A 26,761-nucleotide genomic window follows, 5' to 3' on the forward strand; every position below is an offset into this window, starting at 1 on the left:
TCTCTCTCACTCTTTTTCTCTCCCCCTCCCCCCTCTTCCTGTTTTTCTCTCCCTCACATTTGCTGTCAAATAAAATCCATACTATTGAGTTTGGCATGTGGTCTCTTTTGCACCTTAATTCGGGCAGAGGTATCTTTTAATAATCAGATCCTAACAGCTGGCTGTGACTGCACTATTTGCAGCAGGATGAGCAGCAGTCGAAGAGCACAGGAAGGTAGAGAGGGTGTTGCAGGGATGCAGGAAGGCCTGGCAGCACTGACTCCTCCAGAGCAAACCTGTCCATCAGCCCTGCAGCCGACCATGCCGGTGTGGGCAGATGCAGCAACCGGGGTGCAGGTTGTGCCAGACCTGCAGACACGAAAGGTCAACATATTTTGCATGGCATAGGCATTACTATGTGTGCTTCTCCCACATATCTTGTTATTTAATTGTTGTGAACTGTCTGGCAGCTCTGTGGAATGGAAGAATTAAGTAGTTTGATTAGTCACCGTCAGTGAAATTGTGGCTCATGCACGTGTCCCCTGCACACTCCATGTTAGACTCACGCACAAGGCCGTCATTATTCGTGAGGATGAGCTGCTGCCCTCCAAGATCAGGACTGAGGATATTGGAAAGCAGAATCACTGATGCCACAGGGACTGAGTCAATGCTGAGGAGGCAAGTCTTACCAAATTGGAAAGAAACTGTACTCTGATAATTACAGAAGTACTTCTGTACCTGTTAGGACAGATCAGTCTCTAATGATTCTGTGCCCTGCTGTGAGAAGTGTCTGTGCTGCCATCATGAAAAATTAAAAATTAATTCACTCTGTGTTTTATTTTGGCTTTCCTTTTTATGTCACAGGAGGGCAGGGAGCACTGCTACCACTGCACTTCAGCCCACGGCTTTTCTGCTGGCTGGAGAGACAACGTATGCTCACACAGAAGACTGATGTGGTACCTTTCCCCACAAAGTGTGTTTGAAAGGGTTTGTTAATAAGTCTGTAGTTTCCAAATTTACTTTGAGAAAGGAACCAGGAAGCTCTGCTCAGGAAAAGGTGAGGTGTGAGTGATGTAGCCTGAAGCTGGGTGTGGCCCAGTGTGGGGGCACCGAGTGGCCCCTCATGGCTGAACACACTGAACACACACGACGCTGCCAGGAGAGAGAAAACATTTCTGGTAAAAATGTTAAGCAGATTAAAGCATGAGCAAAAATAGTCGTGCATCAGGACTGTGCCCAGGCGTGCCAAAGGAGCAAAGGTCATACCAGGGCCAGGCTCAGAGGCTGCAGTCCTGCCGCCTGCCCTGTCACACCCCTGTGGGGTGGACAGAAGGCAACAGGCAGCACCAAAAGGAGGATCCTGCTGGTTATGAGGACCAAACCAGGCCAGGGCTAGGACACCTGGGGTTCTGCATCCCCTGTCCAAGACCAGCTCCTTGTGGTGAGGAAGAGCACTGGGGGCTTCTGCCCCAGTCTGGGGGCAGACCCTGCTGTCCCAGCTTCACCTGCTGGGCCCCTGGCTGGGCCATGGAGCTGCCCCAAAGCCCCAGCCATGCCTCGACATCCTCAGCTGGTTGCTGGTCACCGTCCCCATCCTGGCTCTGCCTTGGTGTCAGGGCAGCCTGAAGACCATTATGAGCCTTTACAGGTTCATTTTTTTTCATTAAAATAGTGGCATTCTCCAGACTAGTTTGTACCAACTTTTCAGTATACTTCAGCAATGCCAAAGCACTGGGTGGAAAATTTCTTTTACATCAACAAGATTTGTTTAATGGGAAAGGACATTACTAATGGGGAAAGCAGTTTTTTCGGACCACAGAACCAAATGCCAGCCTAGAAAAAAAAGAAAAAAGACGGAAAAAATGATGGAAACTATAAAAAGTTCTGTGACTTTTTAAATGTGAAGCTCTACTTGTGCCGTATATTTGAAGGCAAATTGCAATAGGCTTTCAAGCAAAAATAAACTTGAATGGACTTTAAAGAAATGTTATCTGTGAGAAACATATGTAAATAGACATACACAATTTTTATTAAAGCATTGTAAAGAAGAAAATACAGATTTAATGTGACATGCAGTATGTAACCAATTAATAAGTCTCCAGTTTGAACACTGTGATGGATGTATGTAACAGAGATTGGACTTTGGATAATTGCTACTATTTAACTAGGAAAAAGAAAGATGAGTGGCTGAAGAGTTTTGTCAGCTCAGCCACTTCCAAAGTGACATCCCACCCATGCACAATCCCATTCTCACGGGACAAGCTGCTGTACAAAGCCACTCAAACATGCTGGTCACAAAGCATAACCAAACAGGATCAGGTTCTGATTTAAGTAGAGAAGATTAAAACAAAGCCAATCTAAAACTTTAGCCCAAACGAAGAATTCTATGGGACGGGGCAGGTTCTACTTTGCAGATTTCTCCAGAAGCAGACTTCTCCAGCCTCTTCCAGACCTGTGCTCACAGGATTAACCCATGTGGATGGTTGTTTGGAGCTTTCCAGCTTTTAGCCTGTAGTTAAAATACACTTCTCTAAATCAGCCAATTTTCAAGATGACTCTTGCTGCTACCTGGTTAAGCAAATACATGTTCTTAATAGCTAAACATAAGCAAAAGGGTCCATATTTTTATCTCTTACTTGATTGCCACCTTTGCTACAAGATTTGCAATAAGTATTCTAGAGCATCCAGATGAATGACATGTTATAGAACTGGGGCATCAGCCACTACTGACTAATCACAGTTTCATTCATTATATTTTACATAATTTAACTGGCTGAATCCGCTTACCATTAGAGGAATATGAAAACCATTTAGAGCTTTTGCAGTCAAGTTCATGACAATTTCCTTTCCTCACAATCATACTGTTTCCCTGAGTACCTGCACAGTTATTTCTTGCTTGGGATGTTTACCTATTACATGGGGAAGGTCAGTAATTTCAGCTGAGGCAGATTGGCAGAGTTAAGCTCAACGGGAGCCTGACCCCAGGTTCTGTAACCAATAGATTATATAATAGAAGTTTATTACTTTTCAGAAGAAATGACAGAACTAAACATTAATAGACAGATTGACTTTCCTGTGGGGTCACTGTTCATTAAATTTCCCACTGCTTTTACAATCTGAGCTGCTACAGTCATTTAGCTTTTAGCTCAAGTCATTAAAGTGAGAAGATTGTTTCTTTATTACCTTGTGACCATTCTTCATGTTAATGGCATTTTTCAAGCTCTCATCTTAAAACTGTCAAAGACTATAAAAAAAAATGTAAACTGTGCTTCTGCAGCTTAAACACAAACAAACCCAGTTGCTTCCATCCTTCTTATTTAATATCTGACAGGCACCAATTTGTGGCAGGCAGGTAACCAGGTCCCTAACTGAGAGAGCTGGGTAAGGATGCAAACCCCCTTCACAGAAGTAGGTGTTAGACTCAGGGCAATTAGCTGTGAAGGTCTCACTCTGTAAAGCAGCAGTGTGCAGGGGAGGCTGCAGGAAATTGCCACTTTTTGTCAGGCTGCAGAACCAGGAATGGGGACGGGGTAGTTGAGCTAAGAAGGACATGCCAGAGAGAGATTTAGCCACTGGAAGTGTGCACAGATGCCCTGAGGGAATCACAGTGCTGTAGCTGGACCAGAAACCACTGGCTTCGACAATGCTGGCATCTTTTGTGTTCTCCTTTCCTCCTCCAAAAGTCAATATAGAGACTTTGAAACAGATACCATTACAGAAGGTCATCCACATACATTACAGAGGACTGTTGTGGAAATGAGGGTATGGAAAACAGTAAGAAACTCCCTGAAGGAGATTCCATGCACCAAAGTATTATAGAATAGAATCATATTAATGGCTTGGGTTGGAAGGGACCTTGAAGATCATCCAGTTCCAGCCCTCTCACTTTGGACAGGGACACCCCCCACTAGACCAGGTTGCTCAGAGCCCCATCCAACCTGGCCTTAAACACTCCCAGGGATGCAGCATCCACAACTTCTCTGGGCAACGTGTTCCAGTGCCTCACCACCCTCAGAGTAAAGAATTTGTTCCTAATATCTAATCTATACCTACTTTCTTTTAGTTTGAAGCTGAAGAAAGATATTTAGTTCTTATTAGGTAGACATAACATTTATAACCTTGCAACAAAAATAGTTAATAACAGGATTTATTACTTATCTTAATCTTACAAGGACAGTGTTTTATGGCCCCTTCTTTCAGGTCACAGGTCACTTAAAAATACAAGGGCCACAATATCAAATGTTTGATGAGTGGTCAGAATAAGAGAACACTCTTATCTTACATCACTGATTTCCCAAGGAAAACATGAAAAAACCTTTTCTGCACATACTACATAATTTATAGTAATCTAATTTCCCCAATTTCTGATAACACAGGGCTCATGTCTTAGACTTTACACTGTTTCGATGAAAGATTAAAGAAAACTTTTTCATGCTTGCCTCCTGCTCTTCGATCATGACCCTTTAACTTTGTTTCTTGTCACTGACTGATGGAGGAGCAATGTGACTTGACTCCCTTCCTGCCCACCCACTCCAAAAACGGAAAGCCGATAACAGCAGTAGATGAGATAGGAGGAGGCAAATATCTGTTGAATCCGTGTTCTGTGAGTCAAAGATGTTTTTTTGAGCCCTGAAACCAGCAGACTATAACAGCTAAGGACACCTAAACCAAGAAACACTTGGGAGAATTTTGCAGCTGAGCAACAGTGTGAGGAGGATGTACAATATCTTACACTGTTCCTAATATTACAAGCTCCATTTGTTATTCTTTCCTAAATCCAGATTTATTGTTTGAGGCCATCACCAAAGTGTTGTTTTCCCACTATGAAACAGATGGCATAAATGTGCCATGTGATTTTATTGCTATGTTACAATTTCACCATGTCATGCTCAAACCACTGGATTAGTTCAGTCCACAATAAAACTTCCATTCTGCTGTGCTGCCTATGGGGGCACTGAATAAAATGGCAGCTGAAAAAGTCTCAAGTTGCTAAATCAATATTTCATTATTTGTCTCAATATAGGTTTATTAGCCATAGAAACAAAGCTCAACAACAGATAAAAGCTTGAAACAGTTACTTGGAAAAATGTAACGAGAACAGACTTGTGCACAACCACTGCATTTTTAATCTTTTCATTTCTTAGTACAAGTACATCTTTTCCAACACGATGAGATTAAACAAAATTGCTCAGCTCTGTTCTTTGTAAGGTCAGTCAAACTATCGCCTGAAAGAGTCTTTCTCAAGGTTATACACAAACGAAAGAAAACTTCTATTATAAATTTACCTTGGCACAAGCAAGAATAAAAAAGAAATAATCTGTGAAGAGGTGTTCTGAAGAGTGTTCAGTTTAAGACGAACACGACTAAAAGTAAAACAGCTGAAATACAGTAAGATTTAACTCCCTGCAGTCCTTTATCAGTGCTTTTCAACCACAGCAAGAGTCAACCACTCAGCACATTTAATGGTTTAAGGCCAGAGGCAGGTACAGAACTTGCTACTCTAACCTTGGAGGTGTTCTCACACCCAGGGTGGAGCAGAGTTGACACGTGAATACATAAACATTTGTGGAAATCCACTCCCTTGATTGCATAAGGTGAATACAGCAGGCCAAACTCTGTTGTTACTGACAGAGGCTTAAAAGGAGACATGTTGATGACAGAAATTGTTTTCTTCTACAGGAAAAATACTGCAAATCTCTTGGCTTTAGGGGACACTTTATCTACTGGCCCTGTAGAGATAACCTTATACATGCCACCAAGGGAGCAGAGGGAGGACTTAAAAATCCCAAGTGAGGTTGCTGGGATAATCTCAGCATTCCTGAATGCCTCCCTTCCCACTGCCTGGATGGACACCAACCAGCCTCTGATTAACCCTCTCTGGAAGCTGACCCTTTCACACAGATACCACCAGTCCCTGCACTGGCCGATCCAGTTTAGTGGACCAGTATCTCCAGCTGCCCTTGAGGGTGGCTGGTACTGTGTGCTGGTTCAATATGCCCATTTTGATGGCCCCTGCTGTGGATTTCCTGGGTATCTTGATACCAACCACAGCATGAAGGCAGGCCAAGTCAAAACAGAGAAGCATCTGTTAACTTGATTCAAATATAGACAATAAAGATATCAGAGATATGTGTACCTGAACAAAAGCAAGGGGTTTGGAAGACTTTTAACAACTACTACAAAAGTAATTACTCCCATTGAATTGGCCTCTTCCTTTTCTCTCTGTTCTAATTTTTTTTTTAGGAAAAAATTAGACCATTATTTAATTGTATCACTTTCTTTAGATTTGGTATTAAAAGAGATCTTTCAACATTTCTGAGTGCCCTTCAAATAATTAGATTTCTGAAGTCCACCCTGTAGCATTCTATTAAAATTTATTAACTCACCTGCCAGCAGTTTAAATAACAAAATGAAGAAAACAATTTGCATCAGGTACTGGACAGTGACGACAGGAACATTCCCAAGGCACCTTCACATGATTTCTTTATATGCCCTTCAAAGCCTTATATAAAACAGGAAGCTTGTAGAACATGGTCCAAAGAAATTAAAATTAAGGCCATGCAAGTAAGAGAGATGGGGCAACTCCGTGGACCTGGAAAGATTTAGATGCTCACCCATCTGTTTGCATTACAAACCCAGCTAAGGTGCTGCTGCCTGTAGCATATTCTCTCGAGTAGAGAGCTCCATGGCAGCTTAGGGGTTTGTAAAGCAGGTTTGTGAAGCTGCTTCAGGCCATGGGGCAGCCAGCACAGCCTGGCAGTGCCTCACGTGTAGCTGAGCAGTTCTTACTACATTAGCCCTGGTCACATGGAGCACATTGCCATAGGCTGGTCCTGAAGCAAAACAGAGCTCTGAACAGTGACAGCATCTGCTTCTCAGAGGCATTACTTCATGGTCAAATGCAGTTGCAGCCAGGCAGAGTGGCTCCTACCATGGGGCCACGGCAGCCTGCCCTCCATGACCACATCTCCATCAGTGCTGGACACCCTTCTTTGGGAGTGGGGAAAGACAGCCCCCCTGCCATCTCTCTCACACAGCAATGCCTCCATCATGTCTGTGCTCAGTGCTAATCAGCCTCAAATCAACACATATTGCAGCTGTGGTGATGACACAGTGTCCTTGTAGCCTGAGGAGGCTCTCTGAGAAAGCAGAGGGATATGCCATGGGGAGGTGCAGGGGACAGCAGGGCAGCCTCTTGCAGAATCTCATCTGTGAAATCTCGTGGAAGAGGAGCATTTGTTCACAACCAACTACAGCAATCTCTTTCAAAGAAAGGATTATCAAAATGATGTTGACTATCAGCAAGCCAATAATTTGCCATTGTCACCAGCAAAGAGGATATGCCAGATGAAAGGTCCACAGGCTGTACCTGACTCTGAAAACCTCTGTCGGACAGCAAAATGAACTCCTCTATCCTTTGCAAGGCCTGGCACAGAAGAGCTACTGAGAAAGGGCAGGCCAGAGGGAAGTGAATGCTTTGGTGATGTGTGGTAGCATTACTCAGCTGCCTGGGAAGGCATTTTACACATGTCCCAAAACAAGAGTCTGAAATTGGGGCTTATACTTTTAATGTCACTCTGGAGAAGACTTTTCAAGAGTATGGCACAAAATATGGTGCACAGAGTACTGGAGAAGTGAGATGGTTTATCATCAAGGTAACCACATCCATTTGGAAATCTCTGGACAAATGAGCAATGTGGGGGGACCTTTTTTCAGTCATGTTACTAAGAGACATATTTGTAGTCAATCATAGAACCATCAACTGCTGCTACTCAGGAATTTTTTTTAATGAACTCTTTTATACTGAAAAATAATTCAGTGAAGCTAAAATTGCTCATGGAACCGTGGTAGTTTTGACAAAAACAAGAAACAAAACTTGCACTGGCAATGACTTTTCAGACTCCAGATGGAATTTGTGATCCATAAAGCATCACATCGAGGTTGGCATCACCAGCATACAAAAAATCAAGAGGAGCAGCTCAAACCCACGCCCTGTTATATCCCTTAATAGAAGAATACTGGTCTGCTTTACAATAATCTATAAGGAGCTAATAAGGAAATTAAGTCTACGTTAAGTAGTTTAAATTGGCTATACCCAGAGATCTGCATATACTATAGAAAATGTCAAGGGATTTTGAAGTCTGAAAATGGATGAAGACTGCTAGTCTACTTCAACGTGCAAAGCAGCCTAATGCCCTGCAGTGGAGGAAACACAAGTTCAAATCCTTGCTCCAGGGCTGTGGGTGAAGGACAGAGCAAGAGTCAGCCTTCCTTACGGGCTGGGGGTTTGCTGACAGCCCCAAGACACTGAGTATTTTGGCACTAGTATCATGATTTTGTGAAGTTTTCAGGAAGTCAATGCTGTGCTATGCAGAACAGCAAATATTGAAATCTCAAAGTACTGTGCAGGACAGAAATCCCTTTTTTAAACACTTCTACCAATGAAGGAGACAGGAGCATTTTCACAGAGCCAAGCTGCATGTGTGGAAAGGCTGAAAGGTAATGAAGGTTAGTAGCACAGTTAGGTAAGAAAAGTGACACTGAGCTACAAATAACATTTCATAGGGTTGAAAAAAAATTGAAGAGAACATAACACTAGAAATTATTTTCAAACCTACATTTCTTTTAATAAATCTGCACAATAAAAGTATTGACTGTTATGTACTTTGATATAAGAGCATGTGAAATATTTTAGGGGGAATAGAACAAGGAGGTATCATTATTCAGCACTGCTATTGAACAAAACGCAAAAAATCAGCAAGTTAAGAGAAAAAACATCCAAAAGACCTAGAAACAGAAAAATGAAGTTTTTCATGATTACTGGACATATCTGGGATGACCCAGAGCAGTAGTCAGGCTTAGGTTTGAGGTCAGCACTTTTTCTTCATGGAAGAAAGGTCTTTTCATTTTAAAGTTGATAGTTACCTTCAACCTTGCCTGCTCCTCAGGTGCTGTCACAGAGAAATTTGCTTAATGCTGCCTATGCTACCAACAAATGAACGTTCAAGAGTGCCCAGCCTTTACTATACTTCTACTAACGCTCTTGAAGTTGTAGGTGAGTTGGAAACAATCAAAACCACGATTTCAAACAGCTGTAGGACAGAAGAAGTACATTTAGAGACACCAACATAATGTTCAGAAACAACCCCACAAGACTTCACACAAAAAGGGGATACTGAGATATTTATGTCACTACTGTGAGACACAGGAGACATCTGTGTGGAATTTTTTGATTTTATTTAAAATGCTAGTGAGGTGGGTACATACAAAAAAACCAGTCTGACAAACTCTAATATGTCAGGTTTTCTTTCAGAGGGTCACTATATTTTACCTTCACCCACCTGTAAAGAAAAACCTATGGTTAGAACAGAACCACAAACAGAAAAGTAGACAAAACAAAATAAAAGGAAGAGATAAAAATAACAATCCCAATAGTAAATGGAAATAAATGACCTGTGCTAAGAGAGTTTAGGGGTGCCAGCTAGGGAGAATGTTTGAGCTGGTCACATCGCCCTTGCTTTCCTTCAATAGTGTAATTTTTCACAGAAAGTCCTGGCAAGAAATGCTGCCTGCAGTGGTTTTAATCTTGGAAACAACCCACGTGTGTTGGCTGCATTAAGACTGGAAGTGAAAAGGCCTCAGGTGGGAACAGGCTGTGTCTCACTGTGTGTCACAGACTGACACCTGCATCTGGCTCCAAATGCCTGTGTTCATCCCCTCGGCTGTTTGTCCAGCACTGAAATACTGCCTGGCCCAGGTGGGAGCAGACAGAGAAGGACAGCAGGTAAGCTTGGGTAGCAGATCCACATAGGTACAGACCTTCCAGCGTGTCACTGAACAAACAACTTGAGTCCTTGTGCTCAACATCACTGACAGTGGCAAGAGCTGAGTAACAAAATAAAGAAAAATCTAAGGAAAAATCAAATCAGGAGCCTCTGACCTATGGAATCGATCCAGGGTCTGTTGTGCAGGAAAACACATTCTACACCACAGGAAAGGCCAGGGAGACAGAATATTCTGGTACAGAATATTCCCTATGCAGAGATTTCATTGCTGGAAGTATCAAAATGATTTAAGTGCTTGTTTCCTCCTTGCTTTAAGCTCCTCAGCTAACCCTGGGAGCGATGCAGGTACATACAATTCTTCCAAGTGGAGAAGGAAACAGTAGGTCACACTGAAAATTTTTGGTTTGATTCTTAGGTTTTGTTGTTTCTAAGGGGAAAACAGCACAGCAGTCAGTGTACTTTTATTGCATGATACCCAGAGACAGGACAGGCAAAGAGAACACAGGTCCTAATATTACAGTAAACATCGCTGCAGAAAGCTAAATGGTAAGCAAGTGCTGTATAACATGCTGCACGTGCTAGATATATACAAGGTCAAGAGAATATAAGCAAGGCCTTTCTTGCACTGACTTGTTACTTAGCATTCAATAACTCACTGCCAAATGAAAAATACAATTACTGAGATCCCCCCATAGAAGAAAAGCATAGTTCAACTTTCTGGCAAAGCTCAAAGTTCAATTACCCTGTAGCAAATCAATCAAATCTGTGTGCAGCAAACAATGAAATAGTACAGATGTCACCTCTGTGCTTTCAGCTGAACATGGTTTTCTCTCTTTTTAAAAATCAGCAAGTAGCACTAGGAGACATTTACAACTCTCACATTATGCAGAAGATAAAAAGAAATCTATCAATGTGATTTAGAGCAGCAGAGAACAGTGCTCAGGGCGTGCAAAACAATAAATAACGAACATTCATCACCAGTAACCTGCACGATGATCTGATTTTTATAGACACCGAGATTCATGATACCAGTTTAACATTGTATCTGCCACACTCCCATAGCTGGGAGCCAGGCATGCAGAGGCAATCATGCACTGAGCCATGTGCAAACACATCAGCCCATGGTGATGGATGTACGGTCAGGACACAAACGTGTACGTGCACAGCAAACGCCACTTAACCCAGGGCAGAGTGTCCTGTTTGGATAAGAAACTGTTCCAAGGGGAGCAAGGTGCTACACTGTGCATGTGACAGCTCGGAAAGTCACACTCACCCTGCTGCTTCAAAAGACTCTCTTTGCCCTTTTGTTATGATCAGTGTAAAAACTCCCCTCGTGTCCATGAAACTCTCAGACACCCACCTCCCTCCAGGCTTCACCAGCCTCTTTAAAAATACCAGGGACACATTATCCTGCCTACCAGAGCGAGAAAGGATGACACAAAGTTTGTGTTGACTGCAACAGAGACTTTCAGTTTCCAGCAGGGGTCATTATGCAAGATTGGTTTTGGTTTTGTTCACTGTTATGACATTCCCAGAAATGATGGCAAAATTTTGCAATCACTTTCAAATGGCTGAAGTCGACTTTGAATTTAAGTCCTCTGACTTAAAACACTTTTTTGCTACAGAAGATTTGTTTTTTGTGCTTTTAAAAAAAAATTCCTGACAATGTCACTGGTCATATTTAATGCTGGAAAAACCTTTTAATAATTCCAGGTTAGACCATGATATTGTCAGTGAGTGAAAAAGGGAATATGCTCATGTTTATAAAACAGCCAACGAGACAGTGTGAAGAAATCCTCAGATCCAGTTCTGATCCCAATTACAGTGCTTGAAAAACCAGACTAATTCTGGAATTAGCCCTCAAATAATTCAAAGAAGTTTCAAATCAACCTTGCCACCCATGGAGTAAAAACTGCCAAAGAGTTGTCCTCTCACTCAGCTGTAATCTTTCATTCTGTTGTAACAGAGAATAATTTCTGCTTTCCCTCAGCCTGTGACTGTTATTTTGCTATGGCTAGAACAGATGCTTTTTGTGAAACTGAAAACTATACAAATTCACAAATATGATTAAAATTGAGCCTGAATTTTGAAAGAATATACTTGCTTGCCTACAAACAATAGATATTTTGTATCATAAAAATAATTGATTTGTGCAACTAAGTCCATAGAGCAATGCAAATTAAAAGACCACTTAAATACACAGTTAATTCTCATTGTAGTTGTGTAGAATTGATATTTTGAAACAATAGAGGCATCTTAAAAAATTTTATTTAGCATATTGAAAAACAAATGTTACAAAAAATTTTCTATAAACATAGGCAAAAATGTTTAAATAGGATAATTTAATGTAAACCAAACCCCCTTAAAATATGCAATACTGTAATCAGAGGTTATTTACATCCAGTGAAGACAGAACAACCTTCACTAATGTTAATGTAATCTAAGCAAATCATTAATTTCCATAATTTCTTAAAACAGCAACACATTTAAGTTAGTTTTAGTAGCTAAATCATCTCAGTCCTAATACAAGATGAAATTCAGTGTTACATTCAGAAGTGGGAAAGGCAGTATCCTGACTATTCATGTCATCAGTCAAGATAGCACTGCATTCAGAGTTGCGAAACCTTAGAGAGGTACAACTATAAATTCATATTTATTGCATGACATGCAGTTACATGATAGGTAAAACAAACAAACAAACAAACAAGCTGTATAAAACCCCAGTACAAATGAAATTTTATTTTTCAATCAGGTTAGAAAAGCCAGCCACAAGACTAAGCTATTTTCCCACATTTCACAAAACAGAACAAAACAATTTGCAATTTGATATTATTCCAACATGGAGAAAACTGTTCATGTCTCAGAGGAAATGAATTTGCACAACTGTCCCACACAGTTTTGTTAACTATGAAATTTATTCACCAAGACATAAATTTATAGCCCACAATGGCTTTCATGCTCATGTACATGGAAAAGGCATAGCCCAATAAATTTTGCTTATAGATCACTTTAGGTATTTGGTTGTGACTTTTTTGGAACAGCAAGCATCAATTTTGAATTGCACATAAAGGTATCTACAGGATACAGTAACAGGATAAAGTAACATATTCAATTTAAGAACCAGAAACAAAGCCTTTAAAAGTGGTAGTGGAATATAGTTTAAAAAAAAAAAAAAAAAAAAGCCAAACAAAAAAGGGATCTAGCTCATCTCTAAACTACTAAAGCAGACTGCCCATGTTCAGGGGATGACAACTGCTGCTGAACAACCTAATGTGAAATGGGTGATCTCCATGCATTTCCTACAGGAAAGTCTTATATTCTAACAAGAAAGTTACTGCTAAAATTACTATCTGTGCTGGCAGGCACAGGAGATGCCAATATGGCACAGACAATGAAGTACCAGCTCTTTCTGAGGTGGTTTCTGCACGTTGGGATGAGGCACTTTGTTTTGGTAACATCTGCCCAAAGCAGTTCATTTATTAACTGTTGCTCAGTACAAAAGGAGCTTTAACTTCTATAAGTGGCAATTCAGGATTCACAAGGGCTAAAACCATGGCTAGGCTTCGCAAACGAAGATTTGGGAAGGGCTAAAACCACTTCAAAAGAAAAGGTCAGACAGCCCAAAAACAAGACTCAGGCAATTTTTACTACAAGTGTCCAAAATATTATATTTCTCTGCCCAATATCTATTATATATAATAAACATAAATAAGAGTTAGAGCTTTGACAATGGAATCAGGATTTTGTCCAGGGGTTCATCTATTAACTCTAATATAATTTGCCTTAGCAACTGGAGATCCCCAGCAGACAACTTTGGCAACCTACTCTTTGTTAAAAATAAGAACATTAAATTAATCATAAAATCCTTACTCCACTTGTCAGTACATCAAATCAAATTCTTACCAAAGTGTGCATATACATACTAATCTATGACCACACATTTTTTTCCAGTCTCTGTCCATAAAAATCCTCCAGGAAAAGGTGGGCCAAGCCCCCTGTGAGATGGACTTTAAGAGTAATTTCAAATGTATGGCACTGGCATTTCATTTGGGGCATTTGAAACAAGATGCAGTTTGTGTTTCTGTTTTAAGAAAGCCATAACATAATTTAGTCCTTCAGGGCTAAACATGTTTCAGTTGGTGCTGACTGAATAGTAGAACATGGAACAGTACTAAGCTAATGCCACACTACCTTGGTGTGGGAAGAAAGAAAACTGAAACTAATATTCAGAAGTTAAATCAAGCAATGAACTTTCAAATCAAGCTGGGAAAAAAGGAATCACCACACGAGAACTTTCACCACCCTAACTATCATCAGCATCTAAACCAGGTGGGTGAAATTTTGTACAAGCCTGTAGATAATTTGCATCCATCTCTTCATCCTCAAAAAGTCACTCCACACTAATGCTTGGGGTTATGCCTGCATGCTCTTAGAATTCCTTGTTGGAATGGATAAGCAATAAATATATTTGTTGTTGTAAAAAGGTATCTATATTCTCTGCAAAGGATTTCCAAAGGCACCAATACAAGGTGCACACACGGCACAGGTAAGTAGGCAGGAGAGTATTAGAATTTGAGGAAGGGGTTCATAGCTGGGGAAACCTTGAGGAAGGTTTTCGTAGCTGGGGGAAAAGGGAAGTCACACTGATTTGCTTTCTTTTTTTCCCTTTTATAAAGAAAAGTAATACCTTTGGGTTTATGTGCTTATAGATAACATCCTGGTCCCAGTGAAGACCATGGGAGAAAGTTTATGACCAGGATTTTATCCACTCTTGAGTATTTCAGTATTTCATTATTTACTGTTGCATGAACTTTCTAGTTCTAAAGTTAACATATGCATACTTCTCACCTCTGGAATACACAAGGGAAAACAGGAAAGGCAGAATACAGACAAAACCAAACACCATTAAATTCACTAATCAGTGTTTTGAATTTTTAGCTTCTAAACATTTACAGAATTTTGAGCTGTAATAGCAAAAGCTTTAGAACACATCTCTTCTGCTAGGACTCTGAAATTATTGCTATTACACCAGCATTCTCTAAATGAGATCCTGGTTTGAACACAAAGGCATCCTACTCTCAGCCTCCTGAGGGTCCAGGATAGGGTTCATCATGTAACAAAAATCCAAGTGAGAAAAAAGAACCTACCAGATGAGGCAATACTGTAAAATCAGGCCCCTTTAGTGTAACTAACTATTAAAATGTTGTTTAAGGATTCCCTATTGCAGGGAATTATGACAGTCTGCAGCAAGAAAGGGGAGGGGGATCCCACAAATCTTGTGGGGAATGTGGACATGTTCAGAATGAAACAAGTGACATCCCTCAAAACAGAGGAACTTTTGAGAAGTATGACAGAGCACCACACTTGTATCTGCACTACACTCTCAATACAGATTCCTTATCTTTTAAGACCTTCTGTAGGGGAAAAAAGATCCCAAACCCAAAGAACGAGTGAACCTAAAAAAAGTGAAATCCATTGTACAAGTCCGTTAAATTACAGAAATGCATAATATGCCAAGATAAAGTGCTACAAAATGATTACTGATTTTTAAAAGGTCCGTGGCATTCTTCTTGTTTCACTTAGCACTGGTGACAATGGGAGTTAGTGCAATCGCACTGGCTGAGCTGGAATTCACAATGTCTTCGTACTGCGGGGGTGGATCTAAATGTTGCTCAGTGTCACTTCTTCTCACACTGATCTCACCAGTGGCTTCCTCATAGGAAGGGGGAGGATCACAGTTTGAGAGCCTGGTGGATATCGAGTCCGACCGTGCATCCGTATAGCTCAGACCTCCCGGGGAGAGCCCACTGACTTCATACATTTCCTCCTGTGGGGAATGAACAATGCTGAGGGGCGGCGGGACAGGGCCTCTGCCATCAGCCACAGCACCGTCACCCAGCGCTCCGTGGGCTCCCCTGTGCACGTACACCGACTGTCTACGCATTTTCTTTTTAAACAGGCATCTCCATATGACAAAAATGACAATGAGGATAACGAAAAGGCCAATGATTAATGGAAACGCAAGGTAAAATGAATACCAGGTATGTCCTGTGTTACTTTCTCCCTGAAGTCCGTTTTTGTAGACTTTCCAGAACTCCTTCTAGAAGAGCAAGATACAGTAAGTCAGAAACTATAAGGTAGTTAAAAAAAAAAAAAAAAAAAGCAATGTCAGCAAGTTGTTTTAAACGAATGAGGAAAATAAAAAAGGCATTTCAAATACTGAGGATTAAAATAAGAACTGGCATGGATAAGCACACACAATAAACTTTCAATTTTTCTTCTGATGTCATTAGTGATACCAAAGGGATTTGGTTTTTAAAAACAAACTCCACACTACTTTTAAGGTTCCTCTGTCTGCACTCAGTGTTCGCAAACATGCAGCACAGACAGGGCTATGCAAAAATAGACAAAAAATCAACCCCTCAAACAGAAAAAAACTTAGCCAACCAACCCCCCTGTCCCCAAAACAAACTAGCTAAAAACCCCCAAAACTCCTGCTTAATCAGCATGCACATTAGCCATCTGGTGGATCAAAATTTTTCAGCACCACTCAAGGTAAGATTTTGGGGTTGCTTTGTTTGTTTTAAAATTGCAATAATACACTAATAGAATTTGACAGGGAAATACTGGTTCAGAATGACAGACCATTTTGGCAAAGCACAACTATGTTGTACTGTCATCTCATAATTTAGACTTCCTCCACCCTCTGGCTCATACAGCAATTGCTGTCAGCTTATTTTGAGTTGATCCAGATCCTCTGTTTACAGCTAAAAATAGCTCCAGAGCTATGAGAATATCACACAGCTTATTATATTTTAGAAATCTTGACAACACAGCCACAGATAAATGGAACATAAAGTGAAAATATGAACAAGTGAAAACAAAGATGAAGGGGTACACCAGTACTTGAAAGTCATCTTTGCTCTATTAATGTGCACAAGCGGGAGCACAAAGATCATGTTGCCAATCCAATTTCCCCTGCAGTGACTGCTATGAAAAAAACAAAAGAAAAGCATACCCTGCCTCAAAAAAGTAGCCATCCTCACCTGTAACGTAAGATCTTTCCCACTAAGAAACACTTCCACTGTGTTTTATAATCATGGATAATTTAAGAAAAAAAATAATTAATGAAACCCTGCAATCCATGCCAGAAACTCTGAACTCTTTAGTTTCCTTTAAAAATGCAGAGAGCTGGCCCAGCCATGCTCATGTCAGCATTGCATTCATTTGAAATGATAGCACACATCTTATGCAAGTGTTTATGAAATAGTCACCAGTTACAATTGATATTGTCATTACTCAGTTATTAGTAGACATATTCAGGTGCAGACTGACTGACTTAGAGCACAGACAAACCAGGTACATTAGTTGTTTTTTTTTAGTTCAGGACTGCTGCCACATGATCAGCATCAAACAGAAAATGCTGATCCCAGAGGCAGCTTGAGTCCACAGGCAGTGTCCAGGCTAAACCTGCCCAGTGCAAAGCCAGGACCAGAACACCATGGACAAAACACATGCTTACAGTGTTTCTGGATCAGAACTCACTAAGGTTAAGAGCAATGCCATGTGCATGAAACAAATTACTATCTTGTAAATTTTCTTTACCAAAGATGAATTCAGTTGTTCTTATGCCTATACTCAGTGCAAATTTAAAAAAAATAAATAAAAAAAAATTTGATTCCTACAGCAGTCCATTCAGGCATTTTCCCTAAATTTCAAGGCTTGACACCACAAACATGTCATTACAGTGCCCCTCTTTGATGTGAACCCAGGTCCAAGTCACCTAAGCTAAGTCAGGTAGGATTGGCTTCAAACAAAGCAAGAAACTCTGGGAAGATGGACCCTAAACACTTCTATCCCAGGGCCTTCCCTGATGCACTGTTCCACATTGAATCTCAGATCAACTGTGCTGATTTTAGAAAAACATACGGAGGTGGGAACTAACATTAAAAAAATGACATCAGATGCACAACTGAGGACTTTTGGGATCTCTGCACGAGATGGCAAAACCAAACACCTCACCCCCTCCCCACCAGATTACCAGGCAATCAGGAAGATCTGTTACCTATCACTTTTCCATCTGGTTAGAATAGAATTAAATTATTTAGTGAAATAAATAATAGATATATTGTTGATTAAAAAAAGCAGAAAAGGATTCATAAGGATTACGAAATGCTACTGTCTGCACTGGAATGAAATTTTCCATTTCACTGTTCTGCTGCCTCAATGGCAGCAAAGAAATAAAATGGTACAGTGCTTGTTTTTAAGGCCAAGGTTGCAAAGATTTACAGAAAGATGTCAAATAGACTGTGCAAGGGTATGTCATTTTAAAGACTGTGGAGGAGAAAGGTAGTTTTGATGAAAAAGAAGAAATCACACTTCTCCCCTAGCAATCTATTTCATGTTGTAGACTGCAGAGGAAATGCACCTTCTCCAATAGAAGGGTAGTGAGTAGTGACTGGTATTTTAGTGTTGTTTTCATGTGACTTCTAGGTCAGATCTATCTGTTGTAGAAAATGTCTCTGTACCTTTTTTATAAAGCTTAAATACCAGCTGAAATACCTCCTTGGCACTCTGCAACATGGCAAAGAAGCAAAAAAAGCTGTTTTCCCAGACTGGCAGGTACTTAGTTCAGAACAGGTTGTGAGGATGTTTGACTTGATGATGTGACCAGACAGCTGCATAAAGAGCTTAAGGTAAGAGTTGAAACTGCCTTAAGGATGAAAGTAGTTTAGTGTCCTCTTTCATTTATATGCAAGGTAAAGAAAATTCAAGACAGTGTAGACATCCCTCACCCCTGGTCAAAAATTACAGTACTTTAGACCTGACACTATCTTACAGAGATACAGGAATAAAGTTCTGCACACAGATGCAAAACACTAAGAAACAAATACTTAAATGTTCTTCTTCAGGGGAAAAGCGAAAAACAACCAACCAAAAAAACCCACAACAAAACAACTTCACTAAACCCACCAACCAAAACCTTACTAGCATCCCAGGTTTGCAGCTTGCATTTCTGCAAGTCAGATCTCAAAGAGAAGCACAAAGACACTTAGTTCCAGAGTGATGCACTTGACAGGAACTGCAAGAAACTAATCCTTAGGGTTTGAGCTGCACAGCTGCCAAGCAGCTCTCCCTCTGCTCTGTCATCCCACAGCTACACCACACAGTAAATTGATGGTGCAGAAGGAGTACAAGACATCTGGTGAAAGTCAAATCATGCCCTGCAAAACCACAGACAACTAAGATGAATTTGCACAAAGTCAGGATTTGTACAAACTGTTCTGAAAAAAGAACAAGCAGGGGAAATACTGAAAACTTAGAAAGCAGCTGTGAAATTCATAAAGAAAGTGAAAGCGTAGTTTAGAAGTTGAAAAACTCACAGCACAAACACTTCTTCCACAATTGCTGGTCTCTTAAACCAACAACAAAAAGGACTGACTTTCTACTTGACAAGATTACTAATTTGTGATCAAAGAAAAGGACACAAGTAATCATTTATCCTCAAGTGCTATACAACTGGGAATACCAGGTGTGAATGCCTTATAAGGCTGAAAACCTAAGCTAAGCAGGCCACAGAATCAGATAACCACTGTGGAAAAGACTTGGAAAACATCTAACATATATTCTTGCCAAGAGCTATTTTTCTGAATGTACCTTACTGCTTTGGCAAATCCAGTTTGAAATAATCAAAAGGAATTCTCAAATGCATCCCAAACAAAGACAGTTACAGCAAATTTGCCAGATTTTTGTTTCCCTTTTATTTGTAATACTCAGAACAGAGTCAGCATCAGTTAACTGGATCTGAACACATCTGAATCAAATAAGGGATCCACATGAAAGTCAAGAGACTCACATCCTGCTAAGAATTTCAGCTGAGGCCTTTACTAATTTTGGCAGCATCATCAGCTCAAATGATCCTTGATCAACTGTCTGACTTGTTTTAAAGGTGGACTAACATGCCAGCCAAAAGAGTGCTTGTATTAGGTCGGCAGAGGATGTGAACAAAGCAGTAATGGAGAGTGCACCTGCCACACTGTTTCCTTCTGGTCTGCCCCCCATTTCAGGTGACAGGAAAAGATTCACCTCTTCTTCTCTGGGTATTTATCCAGCATCCATAGTTACACACAGACTGGCACTAGAAGTCTTACTTGATCACATCCTTTTAGATCTGGTGCTGACAAGTTTTGAGTTTGCTAAGCTTTTTCACAGTTTCTTTGCTTTCTAGGATAAAGCAAGACAGAAAACACTGGAATTTCTTCAATACTTAAAATTTGTGGGAAGATCTGTGACTTTCAGCTTTTACAAACTTCATGTAGAACAAATTAAATAAAAAAATTAGTTAATGGACACAAAATTAATGTCAGCGCTACAATCACACCCAGATACTTTGCACAGCAACATCTGAATAAATCTTTGAGTCTCCCAAAAACCTTTGACAACTGACCAGGGACAACGCACAGTGCTGCTGTAGGCAAAGGCACCACCAATAAACAGCTTTACTGGGTCAGTCCTAGGGTTCACCTAATCTGGTAACTTCTCTGTGAGAACCATAGTTAGAGACTGCTGAAAGGAGAGTTCAAACAAAGTAGGCAGTGACACTTTCCCAGATCTCACCTATTTGTACTTCAAGAACTATCATTAGCCAAAGCTGATTCCTTTTATTTAATGGTTCCAGACTGATTATCTTCCCTTCATTTACATCAGTGTTCTCTGAACAAATACAAGCTTTTAGGATCCGAAACATCCCGTGGCAAGGCAGTCCATACCTCTATAAGCTGTGGTGAGGAGAGATACCTCTATTTGCTTTGAACCTGCACATTCTAGTTTCCTTTGAGGCCCTCTTAGCTCTGCTATCAGAAGGATGGCAAGTGACTGACCTCAGCTCAACCTTCATGCTCCTCACAGACATCAGTACATACACCCTGATTTAATTATTCTATGAACTATTGTTGTCACAAAAGACTTTTGATATCTTTGGTCAACTGTCACTCTTCTCTGGTCCTTCCTCAGCTACTCATTTGCTTTTAAAGAGATAGGGGGATCATGGTACATTCAAGATGTGGGTATGCACTGACAGAGTTACACTCTTTATTTTGATCCCTATTCTTTTTCTTTCATATTCTTGGCACTCAGGTTTTTTATTTTGGTTTTGTTTGGCTGCTGAGCATTAAATTCAAGTCTTCACAGATCTGCATTCAGATCTTGTTCCTGAATTCAGTTCAGAGCCAATTATGTATGTAATGAGTGTTGCCTTTCCCCCCTCCCCACATTATATTTGTCAACACCAAATTTCATATTCTATTTTAACCACAAAGTCTTGCAAATTCTTCCCTGATGGCTCTAGCCTAACATAATTGTATTATCTTTATAATTAACTTTATAATTTTAAATAATAATTCTGAACCTGTCAAAATCCCCAAGCCAACACAATACTAAAAGCTGTCAAGAAAATACTGAATGCTATGTATATATACTTGACATACAAAATGCTAATTAAAAACTCATGAACCAAAAATAACTTGAGGGAACTGCTTGATGTTACTTTACTATTACAAATTTGTATGTTGCACAGTGCCCCAGAGACTGCAGAAAAATAAAGAACCAAGTGGACAAGATAAAAATACAAAGTGAGAGATTACACATAACAAAGTTACCATGAGATAAATAAGCTACAGACCCTATTTGAATCCCAGTCTATCCATACCATGAAATTGTTGATCCTTTGTTTCTCTGAATGTACTGGATCATGTTCCTTGTCTACTGCATCCATTTCCTTCCCCTGGGGCACAGAAATTAAGTCTTACTAAGTGGCTGTGTGGATGGATACTGCTGGGCGACAATGGACTAAAGCTGAAGTAAATAAGGCTGGTCAGGCATGACTGCACATTAGCAGAGCCTGGCCCATTAGCAAGATCCCAACAACACAACACAGCAGCCAGGAAAAAAGGATACAGTAGTAAAAATGGATAAAAGCTCAGGACCTTATTGGAAGCTCCTTCACCACTTGCGGCAAGAACAAAAATGTATCTATTTCTATTTTACTACTTCCCAAATGCCTCTGCAAGAGAACTGCTATCTACTAAAACATAAAATGTTCCTAAATACAGCAAAATAAGCTGAAGTGAGAAGCAACATGTTTAAGTTGTGTTTTCTCTAACAACTTGAACAAAAAGCAGAAGTGATATCGTGTTAGAATTTTATACAATTTGTCTCATCGTACACACTATTCTTAATTACACAAAGAGCTATCTTAGGAATAGCCACACCATGACAAATTTGGGAGGCAAAAAAAGTGCATGCACTTTAAAGCTTCAGAAAGAAGAAGCTTTGAAGAGATGGCACATATTTCATTTTAATACATCCTACTATTTAATAAGTCCTACTATTTCATTTTAATAAATCAGAAAATTCTCATTCATCTCCCCGGGTATGACCTCCAACAAAAAGATGCCAAGAACTTAAAATCTCCAGTATGCCTTTCACATTGTTATTCTTTGATGTAGAGCTCAGCAGCTGAAGAGTGGAATGCACTACCTGAGTAAATTCTGGAAGAAATCTGCAGTGTTCCCTCTTTGACCACAAGGGATAGAAGCTTATTGTGGAGATAAGTAGAGATAATGATACCTAGTCACACTTTCTAGCAACCGCTTTTCACTTTAGATTTATCTTCAAATTCGGCCCTAATTTCATCTATATCTATCTTGAATTAAAAAAAAAAGACTATATTGTATTAAATAATTCAGATGCCACCATCAGAAACCTGGTTTTATTTTTTGTGAAGCAATATAAGATACTTTGAGTATGATGTGCAGCTACTGCTTGCAGAGCCATTAGCCCACAAGCTTCTTTAAATCAGAGAAGCCAACAGAATTAGGCAATAATTCTGTGTGGGCAGTTTCTGCTTCATTCCCATCAAGACAATAAATCACTGCCCTCACATAACACATGGTAGCACTGAAATCATTGCTCCTTCCACATTTAAATCACTGGTGCTTAAAAGTACTCTCTGGAGGCTTGCAGATTTTAGCTTGAAGAAGGCCACTTTCCTTATTTTTAGACTATTAATAGTCTGGGCAGTGAACACTTTGGCCAGCTACACCAAAGTCTGGGATTCAAAGGTGTATTTTAAATGGAAAGCTTTTTGAGCTCCTCACTCTTTTCATGTGAACGTATTCAATAAACAAGTTATTCCAGCAGGAGTGAGGTAAGTGAAGACTTGTGCTCTCTGCTTCTCTATACTCCCCATAACTGTCCCAGTCCCATCATTTCTTCCAAGCAGGACAACTACATTTATGACATCCAGGGAGAACCAGTACATGGGCTACTTGGGTAAAAACTCATCTGCCACCTTTTCTCAAGTGGGGGTTCATGTTTCTTTTCTTTCCAGCTGCTAATTTGCACAACCCATATAAGCATAATTACCTCTAAAATTTCTACCTCCTTCAAATATAGTTTAACTGGGAAATGTGTGCTCCTAAGGCCCAGAAAGCCAACTGTGTCCTGGGCTGCATCCAAAGCAGCATGGGCAGCAGGGCCAGGGAGGGGATTTTACCCCTCTGCTCTGCTGAGATCCCACCTGGAGCATGGCATCCAGCTCTGGGGTCCTCAGCACAAGAAAGAAGTGGAGCAGGTCCAGAGGAGGGCAACAAAGATGATCCAAGGGCTGAAGAACCTCTCCTATCAAGACAGGCTGAGAGAGCTGGGGCTGTTCAGCCTGGAGAAGAGAAGGCTCTGGGGCGACCTTATAGCACCTTCCAGTACTTAAAATGGGCTTCTAAAAAAGAGGGAAAGCAACTTTTTACTGGACAGATGGTGATAGGACAAGGGGGAATGGTTTTACACTAAAAGAGGAGAGATTTATATTAGATGTTAGGAAGAACTTCTTTGCTCAGAGGGTAGTGAGGCACTGGAACACATTGCCCAGAGAAGTGTCTGCCCCATCCCTGGAAGTGTTCAAGGCCAGGTTGGATGGAGCTCTGAGCAACCCGATCTAGGGAGTGGCTAGATCTTCATGGGGGGTGGTGGGGTTGGAACTAGATGGTCTTTAAGATCACTTTCCATCCAAGCCTTTCTATAATTCTAGGATGGATTTGAAAGCTACTGCTGTGAAGTCTATCCGCTTCCACGGTTCACTTAATTTGCTTAAAGAAACACTACCAAAATTAAACCAAATCTAATGTAGTGTTGGACAACATACAAGCATTCAGCACAGCGAAAAATTTAGCATCAGTACACCCCACACATCTTTACATACACAACATAACATACCGTTTTTTCCTCATTTTCAAATGCTTCTCTTGCTTCTTCATAGCTACAGATTTCTTCTCTGCATTCATGTTCTATGTCACCTTGCTTTAATTCTTCCAGAAACGTGTTAGCTCTTGGGTATCTTTTTAACACAGAGTTGGCTTTGTCCTCTGTTAAGAACACTGAATAAAAAGAGGTGAGACAACAAAGGTCAGTTCTAAAATAGATACCCAAAACCTCATGCTAGAATTGTTCAAAGAAAACATGCTTGTAAGAAAAAGCTTTTCCAAAGTCTTCCCTTTTATTTCTTATGATAAAAGGCGTCTCCCAGTTTTGTTCACTGTTGTAAGGAGTTGGGCCTACAATTTCAGTAGGTATTGCTATAATGGCATAAATGCAATAGACCTCAATTCAGCATCATAGTCCTGTGTGCTTCAACAAGACTGAAGCTGGTGCCTAAGAAGTGCTCAGATGAGACAGGCACATGCTCAACTCAAGCAACTTCTTAAACTAAATGACACAGAACAAACAAAACGAGATTTGCAACTGTCAGAGGACATCGCAGCCAGAATGCTCTGAAGTTTTTTATATAAATATTTATGACTATTACCCAGAATCACTCACACCAGAACAGCTGCATTTATCAATGTTTTAGTCTGTTAAGTTTTCTGAAGCAACTTCGAAGCAAACTGGCTCCCTTCACTCCAGAAATCTCAACCATGAAATGGGTACCCTTTTGGAGGTGTGGGGGGAACTGGCCTCTTTCTATTGTCTTTAATCATACACAAAACCTCACCTTATTTGATTAATCAAATAAAACAATTCCAAAAGGCAACCAGTGTTCTGACACAGGTATTCTTTATTTGCATTCTTTAGTTTTCTCTTTTCTTCTGATGTTTCACATTTCCCTCAAACTCCCTGTACCAACGATTTTTACATTAATATGCAGGAACTGGAACACTCCAAAATCCATCAGACTGAATTACTTGGGAGGTACATCTGCAGTAAATGCTGCAGAAATTCTCCAGGTGTTTCAGGTCAGGAAGCAGGAACATCATGTCAGTGCTACACTGCTCTTGGGCTCTCACTGCCAGCAAGAGGGGGTGATTATTCAATGCACTGCCACACTAATGCACTCATACCACTTTCCTGACCTATGCAATCATTTGTGCATTGCTTCATTTACATTTAATCTGAAGGGTTTTTTTCCCTTAATCATCTGATTTTTAATGTTACAGAAGGAGGGCAGCAAGTAAACAAATATGATCACTGCGCTTTTGCTTTAGATAGATGTCATCTGTCAGCAGTGATTAGCATAATTAGGCTGATCTATTTGAATTTCATTTTATTTAGTCTCTGTAATGGGTTTATGTGGCAAAGTTTTGGTAGTGGTAAGGCTACAGGGGTGGCTTCTGTAAGAAGCTGTTAGAAAATTCCCCTCTGTCCAAGACAAAGGGGAAACATACTTCAGAAGGGTAAAAAAGCTCTGTGCAACTGCAGCAGCAGAGGAGTGAGAATATATGAGAGCAACAGCCCTGCAGACACTGAGGTTGGGGAAGCAGGAGAGGCAGAAAATGCTCCAGGTGCTGGAGCAGATATTCCCTTGCAGCCCATGGTGCAGAGCGTGGTGAGGCTGTGTCCCTGCAGCCCATGGAGGTCCACGGTGGAGCAGAGATCCACCTGCAGCCTGTGGAGGATCCCATAGTGGAGCAGATGGATGCCCAAAGGAGGCTGCAGGAAGACCATGTTGGAGCAGGCTCCTGGCAGGACCTGTGGACTCTGTGAAGGACCCACACTGGAACAGACTGTTCCCAAAGGACTGCACCCCATGGGAGGGCCCCATGACAGAGCAGGGGAAGAGTGTGATGAAGTCCTTGCCCTGAGAAGGAAGGAGCAGCAGAGACAGTGTGTGATGAACTGACTGCAGCCCCCAGTCCCCGTCCCTCTGTGCTGCTGGGGGGAGGAGGTAGAGAAATGGAGAGTAAAATTGAGACCAGGCAGAATGGAAGGAGAAAAAGTGTTTTAAGATCTGTTTTTATTTTCTCACAATTTAAATAATTTCCCCAAGTTGAGCCTGTTTTGCCCATGAGAGTAACTGGTGACTGAACTCTCCCCATCCTTATCTTAATCCATGAGCCTTTCACTGTATTTTCTCTCCCCTGACCAGGAGCAGAGTGACAGAAGGTTTGGTGGGCACTTGGTGTCCAGCCAGGGTCAACCCACCACAACTTGATTACAAATCATTAGACAGTGATCTTCCTTTTGCAAAGGATTAAATGAAGAACTGAAGATTAAATTCCAAAACAGCACTCACTTCCAGTTTTAATACATGTGCACACATGCACCACACAAATGACACTATCCACGATGGTGCCAGGGGTTCAGTGCCAACCCTACAACTGCACCTCCCACTAATTTGGTTTTCTACAGCACCACAGGTGAGCACATGGGCATCTCCTATAAATTCACTGACTAAATAACATAAATCTCTTTAAAAGGAAAGAAAAAAAGATGGCTTCTTTCCATCTCCCACACAATTCTCCTGACTCCCCTCTAGGCCTGAAGAAGCTGGTTTCTCCTCACATGCCTCAGTGATCACCTAAAGGTGGTGAGCTGAAGGACTTGTCCACATGAGGAAGCCAGCACACAGCCATGCCTGGGGATGGACTGCTGGTACTCCACCTACTTCTCCCAATTCCTTGTGGGCATTCCTGAAGGGAACAATGTCAGGCCAGACTCTCTTAAGA

At 40.8% G+C, this 26,761-nt stretch overlaps 1 protein-coding gene and 1 long non-coding RNA gene across 7 annotated transcripts in view; both read right to left on the bottom strand.

Annotated features, from left to right (window-relative positions):
• Nucleotides 1-128: 128 nt before the first annotated feature.
• On the bottom strand, nt 129-6,823 carry LOC113947356. The gene is made up of 3 exons (XR_003527689.1): nt 6,769-6,823; nt 6,366-6,481; nt 129-348 (listed from the first exon to the last, which is right to left on the bottom strand). It is a non-coding gene; the product is annotated as an uncharacterized LOC113947356 (long non-coding RNA).
• Nucleotides 6,824-12,473: 5,650 nt separating this feature from the next.
• The window catches only part of PRRG1 (proline rich and Gla domain 1), a 33,724-nt gene continuing 19,436 nt past the window's right edge, over nt 12,474-26,761 (bottom strand). For all 6 annotated transcript variants that reach the window (XM_027637312.1, XM_027637303.1, XM_027637296.1 and 3 more), the window contains 2 exons: nt 24,036-24,196; nt 12,474-15,864 (listed from right to left, as the gene is read on the bottom strand). In XM_027637312.1, the coding sequence (XP_027493113.1) occupies nt 15,340-15,864; nt 24,036-24,196 (686 nt within the window). In that variant the 3' untranslated portion in view covers nt 12,474-15,339. The remainder of the gene's footprint in view (nt 15,865-24,035; nt 24,197-26,761) is intronic.

This window comes from Corapipo altera, unplaced genomic scaffold (genome assembly GCF_003945725.1).
Source record: "Corapipo altera isolate COAL_440 unplaced genomic scaffold, ASM394572v1 0, whole genome shotgun sequence".
Classification (NCBI taxonomy): Eukaryota; Metazoa; Chordata; class Aves; order Passeriformes; family Pipridae; genus Corapipo; species Corapipo altera.